The following is an 18,416-nucleotide window of genomic DNA, read 5'->3' as shown; positions in this document are numbered from 1 at the left end:
AATGTCATACAATAGCTTTGCTTTAAGCCCAGCAGGTTTTTGTAGGATCTGTCTGCATCATTTGAGTATTTATTGTAGAAGCACCCAAGAAAGTAGAGTAGGGTTACCGCTATGAGAAGTGAAGGGCTATGAAAACCTGGCCAAAGGGAGGACATTCAACAGGATGCAAAAGCCTTCAAGCACATCTTAAATGCTAAAAGGAAAGGGACAACCTGTCCTAAATGCTTTAGGCTCTTGGACAACCTTACCTGTTAGGCACAACAATCCAGCCTAGCACAGAAGCTTTACCAACGTGTACCAGTCCCACTAACTTAAAAAAGATCCTTTTTTTACTAGCTAAGAAGCCATCCCCTTCCCCTCCAAGCTTTAATGGAGTTGTGATTAATTGCACCAAAGTGGATCTGGCCCAGTCCTTTCAATGAAACACTGTTGATTTACTCCTGCAGCACCAGTAGCCCACCAGATTTTGACATTGAAATATTATCTCCTTTAATGACACCATTACTCTTAGTAATATCTTCCAGCTTTCTCAGTTATTCATTCTGGGATTTAGATTTAATTTTGGTGCTGTTATGTTGCATATATTTTATTGTGCTCTGTTTACAAAATGATTCTTGCAATTAATTACAGTAATGAGATTATGGCTAAAAGACTCACAGAATGCCAATTAGATAATTAATGATTGGTTGTTGTTCGTGGAACTTTATTGAACATACACTCCAGGTTAGTCTCTCCCCTTTCCTTTTTTGGTCTTTCTTTCCTGAGTTGTAATAGGTAATTGAAGAAATTATTAGTGGGAAAGCAGATTACATGAATCATATTTAGCCCCTCCGCACTTAGACAGGAATCCGGAGCAATATAATGTGAGGAATATAAGAAATCAATTCCTTTGGTATTTTCATTGTAGTAAGTACAGGCTGAAAATAGTTTTAAATCAGACATTAGTTCAAAATTGGCAAATAGGCTGGACCTGAAATGAAGAGCCTCTGTGCAGGAGCGAGTGATGTTAGAGCAGCTGCTGGCCAGCGAGGATGGGACTGATGGGCCTGCTAAGGGGCTGGCCAGGACACAGCAGAGGTTGACCACACAACACCATGTGGTCAAGCCTAGAGTCAAACAGTTGAGCACAGAGAAAACATCTTTCAGGGACTGGGGGTGGAATCAGGTCACCCTTGCTCTGCTGTCGGTAAACTCCTGTGAAACCCTTCAGCCAAGACAAAGCCCCACCTCCCTTCAGGGCCAAGCCATACCACAGACAACAACATACTACCACCAGGAGCTGGTGTGAGAGATGGTGGCTCTCAGCATACGGTTTAGTGTGTGTGAAAGCCGGTAGTCCTTAACACACAGCATAAGTGTGGAAGGCTGAGATATTGTGAATTAGCTGTCTGAAAGCTTACTTGCTAAAATAATATACTTAAGGCCTGCTTGTTACAGAAAAATGCTTGCTCGCACTGCTTGCTTAATGGGGCCTGTTGTAAAGGCCTAAATACAGTGAATAAAGGTGCAAAATGCACGATCACTGTGAATTTCTAAAACTCGAATGCTTGAAGCTCATGTAAGTTCAAGTGAAGCTCCAGCAATATCAGCCGCCAACATCTGTAACTAGGCCTGCAGTGCGCTCAGGCAACGGTCGCCACCAACTGCCATAAAATGACCAAGTTACGACCTGCAAATGTGGCCATCCACCATCAGGACCAAAACCTGGGACCGGTGGACCTGAGACCCGAGTGCTGTTAGCACCTACCAGAACCTGGGCTCTGATACCAGAACCTGGACTCTGATACCGGCACGACCCGAGACCCGCAAACTGCCAGCGTTACCAGGATCTGAGACCTGCGAACTGCCAGCACTACCAAGGCCTGGATCCTGAGAGCTGCCCCACAGGAGATGACGTTTGGATCCCTGGTGGTGACTATCTCTTGCTTATCTTCTTTGCATGCTTGCTTAACTTTCCTCCTAATTTCTCCCCCCCTTTTTCTTTGTTGCTCTGGCTTTAGGTGTGAAAATGAAATAGACTTACTCTGTCTTTAGGCATAAAAATAAAATAAAATAAAATTGTTTAGCATTATCTGACCTCGTTTGTGTCTTGGAATAATTTTTGAACATTCCTGAGTCCAAAATTGGACCTGGACCCCACAGCTGGATAACCAGCTGATAGAGTCAAATACCAGATTGGCCAAAACCCACACATATCAAATACCATTGACTCCAGCTGGTGTGCTTTCAAAAAAACAGGAATACAAAGCCACAGGGGCAAGCACTTTCTGCACACATGACGACAGCCTAATTGAGAGTTCTTACAGACTTTACCCTCAGCACTGAAAATACAACCAGACCCCTACATGTCCAGCAGGCATGCAGAAATTGAGGCACTGAAACAAACACCTGTCCAGCTGTCTTCTCTTGACCAAGACCCAGATAAAGTCCATTCTGTATCATAACACAGGGGTGCTAGGTAGCCCTAACTACCACCTTCTTGGAAAAGCATAGCATTCTCTTCCCAGATTATTTGTTTTTTTCCTTCTCCCAAGTCTGACAAGTCTCAAATCTCAGCCCCCACCTGAAATGTGGGGTTTTTTTCCAGCACTTTACTGGAGACCTTGGGATTTCTTAATTAGCAGGAAAGATTGAGCAAGAAAAGCTAGAACAGTATTCTTTCAGCTTCTGATGTTGCTCAGCAAGTAAAATACAGAATAGGTCATTCTGAGGGACTGATAAATTACATTTATTCACAAGGACCAAGGTAACTCTAAAGTACAAGTTATATTGTCAGAGCAGCAATCATGGCAGTGTCCATAGGAAAAAAAATGAAGCCATGATCAACCTCAAATTGCCCCATAACAACTTCTATATGACTTTTCTCCCCAATAAGGTAACCTAGGATCCCCAGCAAAACAGGATGCATAGGACCTGATGCAACATTTGAATCTGATCCTGTAGTTGCAGACAACTTCAACTTTTCTGTGTGGCATGTAGAAGGCACATATTTCCCTATAAAAAGATGCCATTTTCCTGTCTCTAACCCTGGAATAGGTTCACCTCAGTCCTGAAGATGCAGAATTTTCTTCCAAGGCTTTGGCTGAAGAAAAAATATGCCATTGTCCTGCAAAGAACCTGATCACTCTTGTTTCTGACCTTAAGCAATGCTTGAACTACAGCTTAACATACAAAAGCATTGTAGGCATTTAAAGAATTATTTCCCTGCCTTGGGACCCATGCAATTGGGTCCAAAGGTGGAGACTTTTCTGTAGGCCTTCTGAAGGGGGCAAAACCTGCTTGTGCTCAGCTTCCTGGGAAAATCCAGGCTTTCACATAGCTCCTTAGCTGGTGAGAGTGTTCCCAAGTCACATCTCAGCCGCAGGTGCTGGGTAGTAGACTGACTTGCTCACAGTAGTTCAGGTGAGAGGTAAACAAGCACAAGCTTCAAAAGAATGCAAAAGCAAAGACTGCAGCAGTGTGTCTTTGACATAAGTCACTATTTTACCAGCCACATGACAGGTGGCCAAAGCCACTTAGAGGAGCTGTATGCATTAACATACACCAGAGCCTGGCTATCCGCTCATCAGCATTATTCCACTACTGAGTCAAAACCACTAAGATTACAGCAGGTGACATACCAGCCAATTCCAAATACATTCTCATATAGACTAATGAATAAAGGTGAATTATCTTCCATCTACTATGAAAGACATGGGCCTCCATAGATGAATTCCTGCAAGACACACCTATTCACTCATGGAAGAGCAGATTAAGCTGTCATATTCCCAAGGCACATAACTTTCCCATTGTCCGCCTTCATTTCTTCAACTGTCAGCAGTTTTTCCAAAGAAACACAGGTATCTTAAGATTCATTTTCAGAAGACAAAGAAGCCTAGCAGGGAGAAAAGCAGGCAAGATTTCTCTCTACACACCATCAAAAAGAAACATTTCCAATTCACTACAGTAGCCAAATATTTGAGGCAAGTTACATACTGGGCACAATTTTCTTCTACACAGCATAATCACAGATAATTAATACATCTGATTGCTAAGAACACAATTATAACCCCCTAGCTAGAACCTGACATTGCAAGAATGCCATTCAAATCAAGGGGTAGGAGGGTCACAATCTGTTCTGATTATATCATATGTTATAGATGCTTCTAATATGTTTAAGACAAGAAACAGGATTGCTGCTAATACAACACAAGCTTTTTCAGAAGCTTCAGAAGCCAGTCATCTTGAAGCAAAACCAAAGTCTAGCAGCACTACTTGTTTGCCAGAGCACAGTTAACAAAAAAGTTGCTTAATATGATTTTTGTTACACACGTGTACAGCACCTAACACCTGATCAGGCATTACCTTAAGATTTGAAGGGATTAGCATCTGTCTTGAATGAGAAAGTCCATAGGAAGCATTTAATTTTTATTAAGAACAAGAATGTCTTGAAGTTACACTTATACACCAGTCTGTGGCAGCCCTCAAGCTGCTGGCAGCTTGTCTGAACAATTACAGACATTTATTTTGTATTCTCACGAAGTAGGTTTTTTGCATACAAGGTTTAAATGCCTTCTACAGTTCTCAGCCAAGAGCTAGATCTCTGCTGCTTAACTGCTAAGGCCAAAGTTTGAATGAACAGCACAGCAAGCCAGAATCCAGTTTAAATAGTTTTATTTTTAAGTTTCTGGCTATTCTTCATTTCTTGCAATACCTGCTTGCAGACTACAAAGGAAATCATTGCAGCTTCACAGAAGTGAGAAGAAAGAGTGACTATCAGAGCATTCAATTCCTGGCCTCTCACTCATACAACCCATTTCAAGAGGGCCATTGTCAAAAATACACAGCATGAACACCAAATTCACAAATATACTGGTGCCACAGAACCAAGCCTGAGCTGCAAGTAGCCCAAGTGCTGTTGTACCCTCTAAACAGGACCAAGGGGCTCAGCATCTCCAAGAAAGAAGCACCTTTAACCTTCACTCCTTCCCAAAGGTCAGTTCAGCATGTATCCCCGGTTGTTTCCCATCGTGTCACTCATCCACGAAATAAAGTTCAAGTTCCTGATGCAAGTGCTGATATAGTTTGAGGCAACCATTAAAACTTATTAGTTTAAGAATGGACAGACAGTAGGTTGTTGTACATTTTAACTATGTTTTAATACTTCAGAACAGTGAGGAAACAAGTTTTGTCATAATTTTATTCTTGTTATCCTTGACCACCTCACAATATTTGCCTTATTGAGCCACATTTGCCATGACCGTTTGTAGCGCTGTCCACCTTTTACTCCAACTCTGAGCTGCAACTTATTTTTCTTTAAACCATGGGAGGCCAGTAACTGTTCAATTGTATCAATCATGGTACTTCGTTCAGAAAAGCTGTCAGCTTTGAAGTGGGCATTTGAGCAACCATTGCTTTTAGGGTGTATGTTGTCAGCAGCACCAAAGCTACTTTATTTATGCAGTAATCACTGGTCAAAAGCCTCTTGAACAAATAGCTCAGAGAAGCTAAGATGAAATATCCAAGTTCCAGTGTCCTGTGAGAGATCAGAAATGCAAAAACTTCAACTGGAAGGAGTGGAAACTTCCCTTCTCTGCAACAGTCTGCTGGGTAAACCAAAGGACAGTCATTTGTTCTAGTTACAAACCTAGTTCTTGCACACTCTAGGCACTCCTGAACTGCTGCACACATATGGTCCAGGCTTGCTGTTGCAAGTGAGGCTCAAAATACCTTTTAATTCACCATATCTAGAATTCCCTATAAACAAACAAAACACAAAACAAAACAAAACAAAACAAACAAACAAAAGAGGTGCCTTTAAATTCATCATGAAGAAGACATCCTGACTTCTGGTTAAGTCAGATATTTCACTCCAAGCAGTTTCAGTCTGCCTCCATTTTGGAAAAACATATGGGCATTTGGGGAAATGTGGGGGAATGCACTTGTGGCAATAAATGGCATCTACTACTTTCATCCTGGAAAAACTTGGTCTATGTTGTTTGTCCGTCTCAACTGCAACAGGGAAACCATTGAACTGTTGGAGTGTCAGTCAGATGAATTGTCAAACCAGCATTTACCTCAGGCAAACCTTCTAAAACAAGGCCAACCTCTTCTCTCTTCACCAATAAGTATATTGCACTCTTGGAACGATAAAGGACTCAGCATTCCGATTCAATGTGAGTCACGCAAAAGCCATTTATTACAGAAACAAGCCTCCTTATATATGCAACTATATTCTAATCACACGTCCACGCTCCAAGCATGGATTCGCTAAATGAGTATCATGGGCTGTCCACGCGCTGGAGTCTCACTGATGATACGTCCGATGACTCACGCCATGTTGAGGCCCTGTACGCCCCTCTTTCTCACAGCAGATTCTGTTCTCAACTTCTCGAAGCAGCCTTGAGATTCCTTTTGAACCTGACTAATTCAACAACAAATCTTTATCTATCAAAACCCCTCCACATTGCACTGTTACCAATAGCTCTGTAATTTCCCTCAAAATAGTGTATACTGTTTGGGGAAAACCCATGAGCATTCTCACCAGCTGAGATGAAAGTTACTGAATAATTTACTCTGAAGCCAGACTGCAGAATGCCATAGAAGCAAGAAAAAAAAAAAAAATCAGAAGATTGCCAGGAGGAAAAACTTGGAACCAGTTGTTTTATGAAGAACCCTGTACAGCACAAACACTGTGAGAGCAGCTTTGTTTTTCTTGGCCACATAGCAAGGGGCCCAGTACCACCCAAATACTCATCCGACTTCCACAAAGCAGTGCAAACACCTGTCAGACAGACATATGTACCAATCTCGGCCATATTATTGCTTATCTACCTGAGTTGCTCCCATGTTACTTTGGTCCCTTGATGGACTGTTAAATGAAATATAAGCAGATAAAATAAAGCCAAACAGCTATATGAAATTAAGAAGCAGGACTTTCGTTGAAGGAAGTTATTCCTGACTCACATGTGCCAAGTTTGCTTGACAAATATCACCTGATAATTCTTTTGTTACTGGGCATCTAAGATTGAAATCATACTCCTTTCTCTTGCCTTTTATATGCCCACATCTAAACAGAAGAGATTGGGTTAGGTGGTTATTTGCTACAAGGCTCAGATTTCACACTCCCTGGCCATGAGCCATTTTCCAGGATCTGTGCCATGTCTGATGTGTGACAAGCTAACTCCCAAACTGTTATTTCTTAGTTCCATTATAAAGACACAAGTTGGACCTTAACAGCATGCTACAGGAATTAAATGCTTGTTTTTAATGACCTGCCTCTTGACAGACCACATTTGTACTATCAGATAGAGAACCACTATGAGGAAGAAAAAAAAATCTGTAGTCCCTATGACCACTACAGAATGGTGCAATGATAAAAAAATCAACTGGCCATGATAGCTCTATGTTGAAGGAACATTAAACAGTCACTTATTTTTTCACTAGAGTAGCTTATATAAATTAGTGTCTGAAATAATTATTTTGTAAGAAAGACTATGGAAAGCAAGTAAAGTGAAATCACCAAAGAAAAAAAAAAAACAAGCACTATTTTAATTTCTTGAAGTTAAACCTGTGAAAAGGTTGGGTTTTCAAGCTTGAACAAGTACTGTCAGTGAAGGGAAGATTTCCTCAGGTGCTGCATGTTACACAGCTTAAGGCACAAAAAAACAACTTTTGAGCTATCTTATATATCTCCCATCTGTTGCCTTTTTAAATCCCTCAGGTACATGCATACTTGCCTTTTGCAGGCTTCAGAGGAGTTTCCATTTGGAAAGCCTTAATTTCATCTCTAAACTCAACAGCTAAGGTGATAACTTCTCAGAAATGCCCATAGCTTCCATTTAACATTAACACATATCGTTAGGCAGGCAAAAACCATCTCTGTTGTAGTACAACCCACACACATGTTGTACCATTGGTGAAACAAGTAGATTCATAAACCCTGGATTTGGCAAGAAAAATTTTTCACTACAGTATGAGTCACATCCTTCCCACATATACACTCCTCCCCACCTAGGTGCATATAATTTATGGAGCTGTTTAAAGCCCTTTACAATTATCATTTGTATGGCACAAATCCTTTGGGATTCCAACAAGGAAGTACCTTATCACACACACTGCATAAAACGAGCAAGGAATCAATCTCTAGAGATTTCACAAGCCAAATGCCACTACACACATCTAGATAGAGAACTTGACATACACAGATTAAAAATAGTGAAAAAAAGCCCACAACAAACAAACAAAAACCAACACCCACAAACAAACAAACAAACAAGCTCCACAACACAAAAAACAACAGAACAACAGATTGAAGGGGTTAAGCATTAGTGAACAGGCTTCAAAACCAGCACACTAGTAGCAAAAGGAAAGTCCTTCATTTCTGTGTGACTGTATCTGTGAGAAGCTATTTGCACTACTTTGTTTAGGAACGACCATATATGATGTCTGGTTGGCAGTCACTGCTTTACATATAATAAAAGCCAGGAAAGGGAAAGATAACATACAGACCATTAAGGACTTAAATAGTTCATTCAAGCTCATAAGTCTGACCACTTGCATCTTTAGACTCCTCGGTTCTGCACTCAGACACCAGTTCACAGGTAGAGTATGACTGAAGCCCCAGTAAACACCTTCTTCCACCCGCCAGGGTGGGTCCTTTTGGGAAGCAGAAGTGAGAAGGACCGAGACTGTTGGGCAGCTTTTGGTTGACTCCCTTCTACTTGAATGAGAATCCCACTTCTGGTAGCCTAAAAACGCTGATGCTTTTTGCCAAATGCTGGGTCTCTAACCTGGTGTGTGAGCACAATGTGATTTCCAGTTTGCTGGCAGCTCATCTTGCTTGGAGTAGTTGTAAACAGTGATGCTGGTATTTTTATTGGCTGATTTTACAACCTGGCATCTGCTACCAGCAGCTTCATGTAAACACACTCCTGCCACAGCATCTGTTCTGCTGCATTTTGCCCTTACCCTAGTGCTCACAGGGAGCTGGGGAGGAGTGATAAAGCTCTCTTCTGAAAGGAGCTATGTGTTGAAAAATGGGAACTGAATAAAAGGCTCAGACCTTTTCTTCAGACTGAATTTCTGGAAATGGACTACTCAAGCCAATTCATGTTTTCTTAATGCAAAGTCAGGAAATGTGATGGTGTTCAGAAGAGTGGGCTTGTATACAGAATGGCAGACTATTATTTTTTTCTGAATAAAACTTGACAGAGATGGGACTGAGTCGTTAGCCCAATGCAGTTAAGCCAAGATTGATCTTGTGGAACGTGGATATAAACTAAATGGATACAAGCACCAGGCGAGACCAGACTCCAGTCAAAGTGATGACTGTTGTGAAAGGTACAGAACAGAGACAAATCTTTGGTTTCAGTGGAGAACACAAAAGGTAACTATGACCTGCAGTTTGCTAATGGATTATCAAGCTACATAAGTATAAGAGACGTGATTAAGAAAGGAGCAATTCAGTGGCAATGCTGAAGAAAGTCCAGCTTGCCTTGGTGTCAGGCCAAAGAAAGAACAGATCTAGGCAAAAACTGAGTAAGTGCATTAAATGTAATATATTACGGGGTATTATCGTGTTTAAGTGACCCCATGCATCTCCTACTGCTTCTAGTGTAAATGTAGTTGCTTTGAGAGTCTAGAGATTTGTTCTCTACTTCTCACCATTGGCTTTCCTTCCAGCAGAGCACTGAGGGCTGATTCAGAGGGATGGCAGAGAAAGAAATGACAAAGGTTGGTCTTGTATTTTTATTGGGAAATATTGAGGTTTGTTGGTTTTAGGAGTTCATGTAAGGTTTTTGATCAGTCCTAGAAAAAGGTCAGTTGCAGACTGGAGGGAGCTGTATTGCTTTATAAACACAGCCTAGGAAGTAGGAGTGTTTTCTCCCACGTTCAACAGTGCCCAAGTGAGATTTTATGGCTGCTGTAGCTCTCCTGTCAAGATTAGCAATTTGCTCCACTCAGTGTGTTGCTCTGCCTTCAATGTGGGGGGGATGGTACTCAAAGACTGAGAAAGTTGTTACTAATCTAAAAATAAACCAAGCCTGCCCTGTTCTCCCAGAGGTGTGGGCAGACCTGCAGGAGCCTCTTCTCCAGGGATGCTGACACGACGTGAATGTGCTCCCACCTTCCAGATTTGGGGCTAACTCAGCCTCTGAGCAGTTCTCTAAGTTCAGTGTCCCCAGTTCCCAGGGTGACGGTGGTGAAGAAGGTTAATGAGCCCTTTCCTTCCTTATAAATCCTTTTTTGGTTTTTATTCTATGTGGGCAGAGTCATGTTTGTCGTTTGCAACACGACGAGCTAACTTGTCATATTTAACACAACTTGCTTGTTAGTGTTGAAGTGGTTCTAAGCATATGCAGAAACAAAGACTTTAGGATGTTAAGTCTTAATTTAATGTTACATTGAGATGTGTAAGGGGCTTGGATACTGTGAATATGAAATGGGAATGAAAATATTGATTCTTAACTGAATGTCTTCAAATACACTGATCTGCAGAGTACAATGTGTCTGCAGAGTACATGTGTCTAGCATGGGATATGTTTTGAGACGGTTATTGTTCAGTGACTAGTTCTCGGATGTGGATAATGCACTGACCAAAAGCCATACTAAGGGTAAGCACTCAGTAAATCTTTATGTAAATAGCTTGATAATGACTTCTGTTCACCTTGTCTTATTATTCACTCCTCTATGTAGCTTCACTGCCTAAAGGAGCTGTGCAATCAGTGAATCTGTAATGGTTTTATTAAAGTTTAAATGTTTACACCAGGTTTAGTATTTCCTGAAGTAAATGTCTTTGGGTGACTATTGCAGTCTGGCTAAAATGTCTATTACGTGCCTCAGACAAGAGACCCATTACAAGTTCACATTACGAAATATTCTGCCCTCGGCTATAGCTATAATCTGATTGCCATTCTTTACTTGCTGTGCATGTGCCCCCATCACCTTCACCTCCTGATTTAATGAAATTGTAATCACCTACTCTTGCATATAGCTGGGGGCAGAATTAAAGGCAGAAAACAGAGGCAGCCAGAAGTGTCTGGGAGTGCACATGTGGCAAGGCAGAACCTACTAAAGGGTGAACTGAGAGGAGATGAAGCAAAGGTGGCAGAGCCCAAAAGATCTTACAAGAGAAGGAAAGGGGAAAGAAGTTCAGGGAGCAAGCAGGAGAAGCTATTAAAGGAGAAATAACTGGTAACAAGCTGCCAGATGTCATGTCATGAAGTGGATGATATGTTTATGCCCCAATACTGTCCAGTGCTCTGGTAATATTGCACTGAAATCTGGGAGGAATACAGACGCTGTCTGAGCCTGCAGGGATGAGGTTCGGAAAGCCAAAGACCAACTGGAGTTGGGTCTGGGACAGGACATCAAAGGTAACAAAAAGACATTCTATAAGGAGAAGGGTGACAAATCAGCACTGCCAACAGTTCGGTTAAAAGGCAGTCTTGCATTGAAGAGAAGGCAAAGAGGGTCTGGCAAGGGAAAGGGTGGGCTTGGAAGAACAGGGAGGTGAAATAAGGCACACCAGTGGTTGCAAGCACTGACTTTGGCTTGTTCAGTTCCCAGGATACTGCGTGGGTTGCTAACCACACTGCCAGTTAACAGTACTGCAGAAATACCATGATGGCAGGCATGATGCAAGAGCCAGGCTGGATGGTGTTCCCCTTCAACCTCACCCAGGTGCAATGCTGAGCCTCAAAAGCACTTGTTTAAGTTAATGGCATTTTATTTGCACCTCCTTTGGGTGCACTGAGCATTGAGTAAAGGGATATTACCAGCTGAGAAAACAGCTTCCTTGGGATTGCTCAGGGTGTCTGTGTCAGAAGCAAAACTTGTACCAATGCACCCGAGTCCTGTAGCTTGATTGCACACACCACCTAATTGCTCTAGCTCTTCTGGTATGGAAGGAAGAGTTTTTTCTAGGAAGAAACAGCAGTCTGTCTGGGAGGCTAGCCTCTTTATGGCAGGCAGACCCTCCATTTGAGAAGTTTGTGTATAAAAGGTAGCTGCTGAATTTTTTGCCTTTTCTTTCAATTTTTGCAAAATCTAACACAAGTAAGCTCTTTTGAGTAGTCTTTTGTTTGTAACTCTTGTATAGGAATAGGGGAAGAAACACTGAAGTCTGGCAGTGGGAAAGACATGGATTGTATGTGGAATATTTGTGCCAGAATTTGTCATGTGGGGTAGTCTGTCCCAGAAAGCTGGCCCTGATCCTACCCTGTCACTGTTATTTAAGAATAATTTAACAAAGCACATGCCAAAAAAATTTACACTTGCTGAAGCACTTCTCTGTGAGTAGACACTAGATTTTTGCAAGCTAAGTGTTTCTGAGTTTGGAACACAAGGCTTACCTAAAGGCACAACTTGAATATTGCAAGGAAGGAGAGAAATAAATATGTTCCCGCATTTCAAAAACAGTTGCAATTAGCTGATGGAAAGGATGCAAAGACTATAGCTGTGATCCAGATGCCATCTCACAAGAACATAAATGAATGTGTTGGCAGCTGAAATTGCTAAGCGTTTGTAAGTATTTGAGATATGAACTGACTAACAATGATGTGATTTATTTAGGAAATCATTAGGGGTATGTTGAAATAGAGAGTCAGTATCAAACAGTTCTTCTTGGAGGAATATAGGGCAGCAGCTTGACCTAATGAAACTAGTCTGCCTATAATCAAAGCAATTCAGGGTAGCCATTCAGCCTTCCCTTAGAAATCAAAGGCATTATTGACCTTATGAAACATAGTTCAGAAAGGAACTGAGTACTGGAAAGTAATGTATGTGGGAGATTAATGTACTTAATTAGTAAATGATACATTAATATAGTGATTTTCATTATTATATCCATTATTGTGTTTGTACTTTGAAAGAATGTACATTTAATGAGTGAAGTGCTGAATGTGAACCCTTGAACTACAGTAATGTCCACATTTGCTACTGTAGATCTTGATCCAAAATGACATGCTGGAAAAGGAAAAGTGAGAATGAAAAGCAAATGGATGCTCTAATAGCTTTTGAGCTCGATTCAGGTCTGCTACACACCTTCTCTGTGACCTTGAGTAAGTTACTCAAGGGCTAGATTTTCACAAAGCGCTCTGGTACTTGCAAATGCACCCAAGTCACTTGCCCAAGCTTGTGCAGCGTCTACTAAAGCTCCTCACTGAATGTCTTGAGGAGATAAGCCAGTTTCTCTTAACGTCTGCTGATACTTACTCTGATTCAAGAACAACTTCATTCATATTTTAAGAACACTGTCCCTGATCTACAGGAGCTCTAATCAATTCAGTAATTTTTATCTGGATTTTTAACATGTTTAACATCTCCTTTGCTTCTGTCTTCCCCCATCTTCCTCACAGGGCATGTTGGGAAGACAGTCAAGAGTGTGAGGTGCTGAGCTGTTACAGTTAGTGGATGTATATAAATAGCTTACAATGAGAAATACGAAAGTGAGTCCATTATTAAATTTATACAGGGCTAACAACATAATCAAATTAGCCTTTGCATTTTCTCCTGTTCTCCACTTTCTCCATTAGAAAATCTCCATAAATCTCTGCAAAGCCATTTCGTTTGTTCCTTCTAATGCTCTCCTCTTGTGTGATGCAAAGAAACACCTTGATACCTGCTGAGCAGTGGGTGGGTGGCAAGTTGTGCCAGCTGTGTCTGCTGCTCTCAGTGCTCCCAGGTGTGGACTTCCATGTGCAGATGGGTCTAACCTGGGTTGGCATGTGAAGGGCAGACATGGTACCCTCTGGGCCAGGGACCGTTCCTTTGCTTGAGGATGGACAGTGGGTTGTTGATACCTGGGATCTAGCTACAGGGCTATGAGAGAAGGGAGCGGTGATGAAGCATTTGCCAATGGGAGCATGCTGCTAGGTCGAGGGCCTTTGGAAGAACTTATCAGGACCAAGGGCTGATGACAAAGTGCTCAATGCCAAGCTGAAATGTCAAGCTTTCACTAAGCCTCTTCTGTCTGAAGCAAATATTCACATGGTTTTCCATGGATTTTCATGGCTTTGGGTCCAATTTGTCTGTAAATGAAGTCAACAGATATCCCTAAGCACACAGTTGTAAGTAGCAACTGTGGGGGTAGCAAAAGAAAAATCAGTGCTGAGACCACAGCAGTGGCTGGGTTTTGAACTTGTACAGGCAATGCTTTATCTACCACTTGCTCATTTTTATTCATGCAAATACCGGTTTATTGGTTAGAATCTTTGTCTACACTGAAGTATGAAGATTTCAGCAGTGACCGAGGGGATAATCCCTGATATCCCTTGTCTGGCCAAGGGGTGGCCCACCTGCACTTGATATTTTGACTTCCTTGTCCCTGCTGGCTCCTGGTACAAATTTTCGTGTTGTCTACTGGGCCTGTGACTATTGCTTTTTGCAGTCCTACACAGGCTGCTGTGGTGTTTCTTGAACACAACCATTTTGTGCTAAAATTGTAGTCACATTCATGGTGCAAATCCAATTGCATATACTATGCAAAGCTGCTTAGCTGATCTCAATTGCTTTTGCTTTTAATAAGCATTTACTTTTTGAACAGAAGATAAATATTCTGTTTCAAAGGACTTGTGGGTCAAAAAACAAAAGTAATTTCTACATTTCATGACGGTATTCCTTAAAGGTGTCACCTCTGACTATTCTGAAAGGACTTTACAAAGGAAAATGGAAATACTTATGTGCCTAAATAATTAAAGAATTGGTTGCATTATAGTGGGGCTTCTATTCCATTAATGCAATGAAGCTGTGGCTTTAGTGGGACTGTTTACACTTAAATTTCAAGTGTGAAATTGAATCTTTTCTCAGATGGTGGCTGTATTGAATATGGATAATGATACACAGAATGGATTTGGTTGGTAGTTGTGGCTTCCTGAAATAATCAGGAGGATAAACTCATTTATTGTTCAAGTGTATCCTGTTGATAGGATAAACAGTACACTAATGAAATGAATTGGCAATGCAAAGTTAGAAGCTGGTCAGAACACAGAAATTATACGAAAGGAACTACGTGTTTGGAAGAGAAATGAAATTAGACTGGGAAAAATGAGCTTTTGCATATCTAAGTGAAATAATCTGAGATGCACTAATTCAAAAGATACCTGATTTCATAAATAGTTTAAAATATATGTAATAGCTGACAGCTATTACAAGGCAAGTTACACGGGGCAAAGCTGTTGTTTCAGTTTCAGGCAGTATATGCAAAAACATTTTAGAGATAGTTGTTTATTATGGCTTTAGTATGACTGTACTTCTGGGCAAACTGTTATGAGAGGGATGTTGGGAAAACAAGAGGGAGTTTGGAGTGTAACAGTATTACTAACACTATAGAAATGACTCGTGAGAAAAAGATATGAAGGGTGAAATACAGACCTTAACTAAGTGATGATTAAGAGGGTATACCATTTGCATAGGTGAAAAGACATAAATGTAAGGGCCAGAAATGAATTAATCTGAAAAAATTGAAGCTAACACAAAGTACAGGCTGGATATGAGGAGAAATAGCATGAGTCTGAGAGGTTTAGGTTCCTGAATAATCTGTCAGCCACATCTTGTGATTTTTACGGTGAATTTACTCAAAGCAATAAAATATATACTCTTCAGGGGTTCATCAGACTGTCGAGCTTCTCTCTGATTACCCATCAACGCTACCAGAATGCTGCAGCACTTTGCTAAAATTTCTCTGTTAATGCCCACTGAGGAGGCAAAGGGTGGGAAAGAACTGCTCACTGCAAGTTACTGAGACTGGTGGCAAAACAAAGAGGAGAGCAGTAGAAGACTGACCCCTCACCAAACAGGATTAATTAAACAGTGTTTAAAGTTGCAATACCATTCATTTAGGGATAAAGTGATAACCATTTTATAATGCCGTACTTAGGCTTTTTAACAGTAGTCTGATCTCCTTGGAGATTAAATTTGTGACACTCTTCCTATGTGACAGTCAGGGTGGAGAACAATCCAAATGTCTTAGAATAAGAGCTAGTTTACTGCAGGGGAAAAACCAGCAGCTAGGATGAAACCTAGAGCATGGTGGCTACTCTTAAATAGCTGATGAATCATACGAAGCTCATCTCAGCGTTTCCTAGAAAATTAAGATGTCACTAACATATAATCTGAAATGCCTCTAAATTATAAGACTTGCAGTCCAAACAGCAGTTAATGTCTGTTAAATAGCAGCTGAAAAGAAGGAACAAACAGCAATTTGATATGACGATGTGCTAAGAGACTTGTCAAGCTGCAACAGTCTTGCCCCTTGGCTGGCAAAGGCTCCCACCCAGCTTAGCATTTTACGTGTTCTTGTCCTTTTTATTGTGCTGGCAAGGTGCTGTTTCTGATTAAGTTTTCCTTCTTTGCCCTGACTTGCGGGTGGAAACCTTAGCATTGCTTCTACAGATAGCACATTCCTAGAAATGAGTACACCATGTGGTGCTACTCCCATCCTAAATCCACTGCAAGCTAGGGTGAGATGTTCTCAGCTGTGATGGTTTATACCAGCTGAGGATCTGGCTCTGCAGCTTTATGCAGGGAGGTGTCTGATGGCAAACCTCTGTGCCTTCTGAACTGCAAATTGGTAGGTTTATCTGAATAGTGAAGATCTGATGCACTGCTGTAAACAGATGCACGCCATGCCTTTCATTTGGCTGGCAACTTTACCAATGTGCCTCATGTTGTAAAGCCAAGCCTCTTCCTTGTCCTCCTGGTGGCAGTAAAAATGTTGAATATCTTGATGTAGAAAATCCTCTTGCAACAGGAGTAAACACTTTTGCAAATAATATGCATGGTACAGCCCAGGACTATGTTCATATTTTGGCAATAGCTGAGGTTTGTATCTAGTACAGAGAAACATATAATCTAGGTACTTATGAATAAAAGAAGGGTGATGCCCATGAGGAGAGATGTGTGTTATCAGCAGTTATCTGGCTAAAGACTACATGTCCTCTCAAAACTGGCTTTGGGGATTTTGCAAGTAGTTTGGAAGCCCTGGCCCTGAGCCTTGACCCCTGGAGAGATCCTCTTCCAGGTGCTCAGCCTTAGGTTACTGCTTTTATAATATAAATGAACAGCCCCAAATCTTGGCATTGGTATGAAAAAGAGGAGGCAGCACTGGGTGAGAAAGGTTTTGGTCAACCTTGACTTGCTGTTCATGCACCTGCAACGCTGGGTTTTGTCTTTATCTTATCTTCTTCTCCAGAGGTAGTTTCCCTCAGGGGAGGAACTGATGTGAGTGAATAAACCACTAGCAATTAACTTCTGATAGCTCTGGGGATTTATGTTTTCCAGGAGGATGAAGTGGGTATCAACTAGGGCTCAGAGGCGGTAAAAAAAAAAAAACAACAACAACTCAGTGAAAACTTCCATGAAACTAGTTATCAGTGCAAGACTCAAAGCTGTGCTCCGGTGGTGACCTAAGGTAAAATACACCTGAAAATAATCTTTTACCTGTCACCTGCTTGAATACTGGCTCTGTTAGGGAGTATCTTGTATTATTGCTGAGGAGAGAGAAGTTTGGGGAGCCGTGACCTGGGGCTGCCTGTTCCACCTCAGCGGGCTCCCGAGGGCCGCCTCGCAGGGACAGCGCTGGTTCGAGCGACGAGGGGAGTCCCTTGGGCCGGCCACTTGAGGTGCGACACCCACCGCCCCGCACTGTGCCCTGAGGCGCGGTGGGCACCCACCGCCGCGCGCGATGGCGGGGGCGGCTCCGCCCCGCCGGGGGCGGCTCCGCGGCGGCGCGGGGCCGCCTCCCGGCTCGCCAGTCGCGGCGGCGGCTGGACGGGAGTGGGGCTAATCTGCTAGCCCGCCCCGTCCCGAGCGGGCAGCACCGGGGTTTGGGGAGAACGGCTGCCCTATGCGCTGAGGGGCGGCAGAATGGAGCCGCTGGGCGGTGGCGGCTGGGCCGGCCGCGCTGGGGCGCCGGCTCCTGGCTGGACGTACCTGCTGCCGCTGCTGCTGTGCGCCGCGCTCCGGAGCCTCCTGGCCAGCCCCAGCAGCGAGGGTGAGCGGGGACGGGGCGGCTGGGTCGTCGGGGCAGCGCGGCAGCGCCCGCCGAGGAGGGGGACTGTCCGGCGGCACGCTGCTTTGAGTCCGTTTTGCTCAATCTTGTAACGTTTTTGGGGAGGTAAAGAGAGGCTGTGCCGATGGGGAGGTGGGCCCTGGGCCGGAGGATCCGAGGAAGCGGCAGCAGCTGCTGCGAACCCCCCTGGGAGGGGAGCGGGACCGCAGCGCGGCCCCAGGGCGGGTGCACAGCCGCCTCTGCACGGGCACGTTTCGCAGTGTGGAATGGTGTTGCACAGGTGCCTTTGTGGTGTGTGTGGGGGGACACGCTTGTACCACGGGGGTTGCACAGGTGCATTGGTGCGGCTGGAACTGTGGGGCTTTGCACGGGGGAGTTTGCACAGGTGTAATCGCACAGCGCGCTTACTCCGTGCCTTAAAATG

At 42.9% G+C, this 18,416-nt stretch overlaps 1 protein-coding gene across 5 annotated transcripts in view; it reads left to right on the top strand.

The window, feature by feature from the left end:
• Positions 1–17,755: 17,755 nt before the first annotated feature.
• The window catches only part of EPHA5 (EPH receptor A5), a 203,710-nt gene continuing 203,049 nt past the window's right edge, over positions 17,756–18,416 (top strand). For all 5 annotated transcript variants that reach the window (XM_082051993.1, XM_082051992.1, XM_082051990.1 and 2 more), the window contains exon 1: positions 17,756–17,974. In XM_082051993.1, the coding sequence (XP_081908119.1) occupies positions 17,848–17,974 (127 nt within the window). In that variant the 5' untranslated portion in view covers positions 17,756–17,847. The remainder of the gene's footprint in view (positions 17,975–18,416) is intronic.

The sequence above is a fragment of the Streptopelia decaocto genome, assembly GCF_964273445.1.
Source record: "Streptopelia decaocto genome assembly, chromosome: 4".
NCBI lineage: Eukaryota > Metazoa > Chordata > Aves > Columbiformes > Columbidae > Streptopelia > Streptopelia decaocto.
Note: the sequence above shows the minus strand (reverse complement) of the source record. Positions and strands in the feature narration are given on the sequence as shown.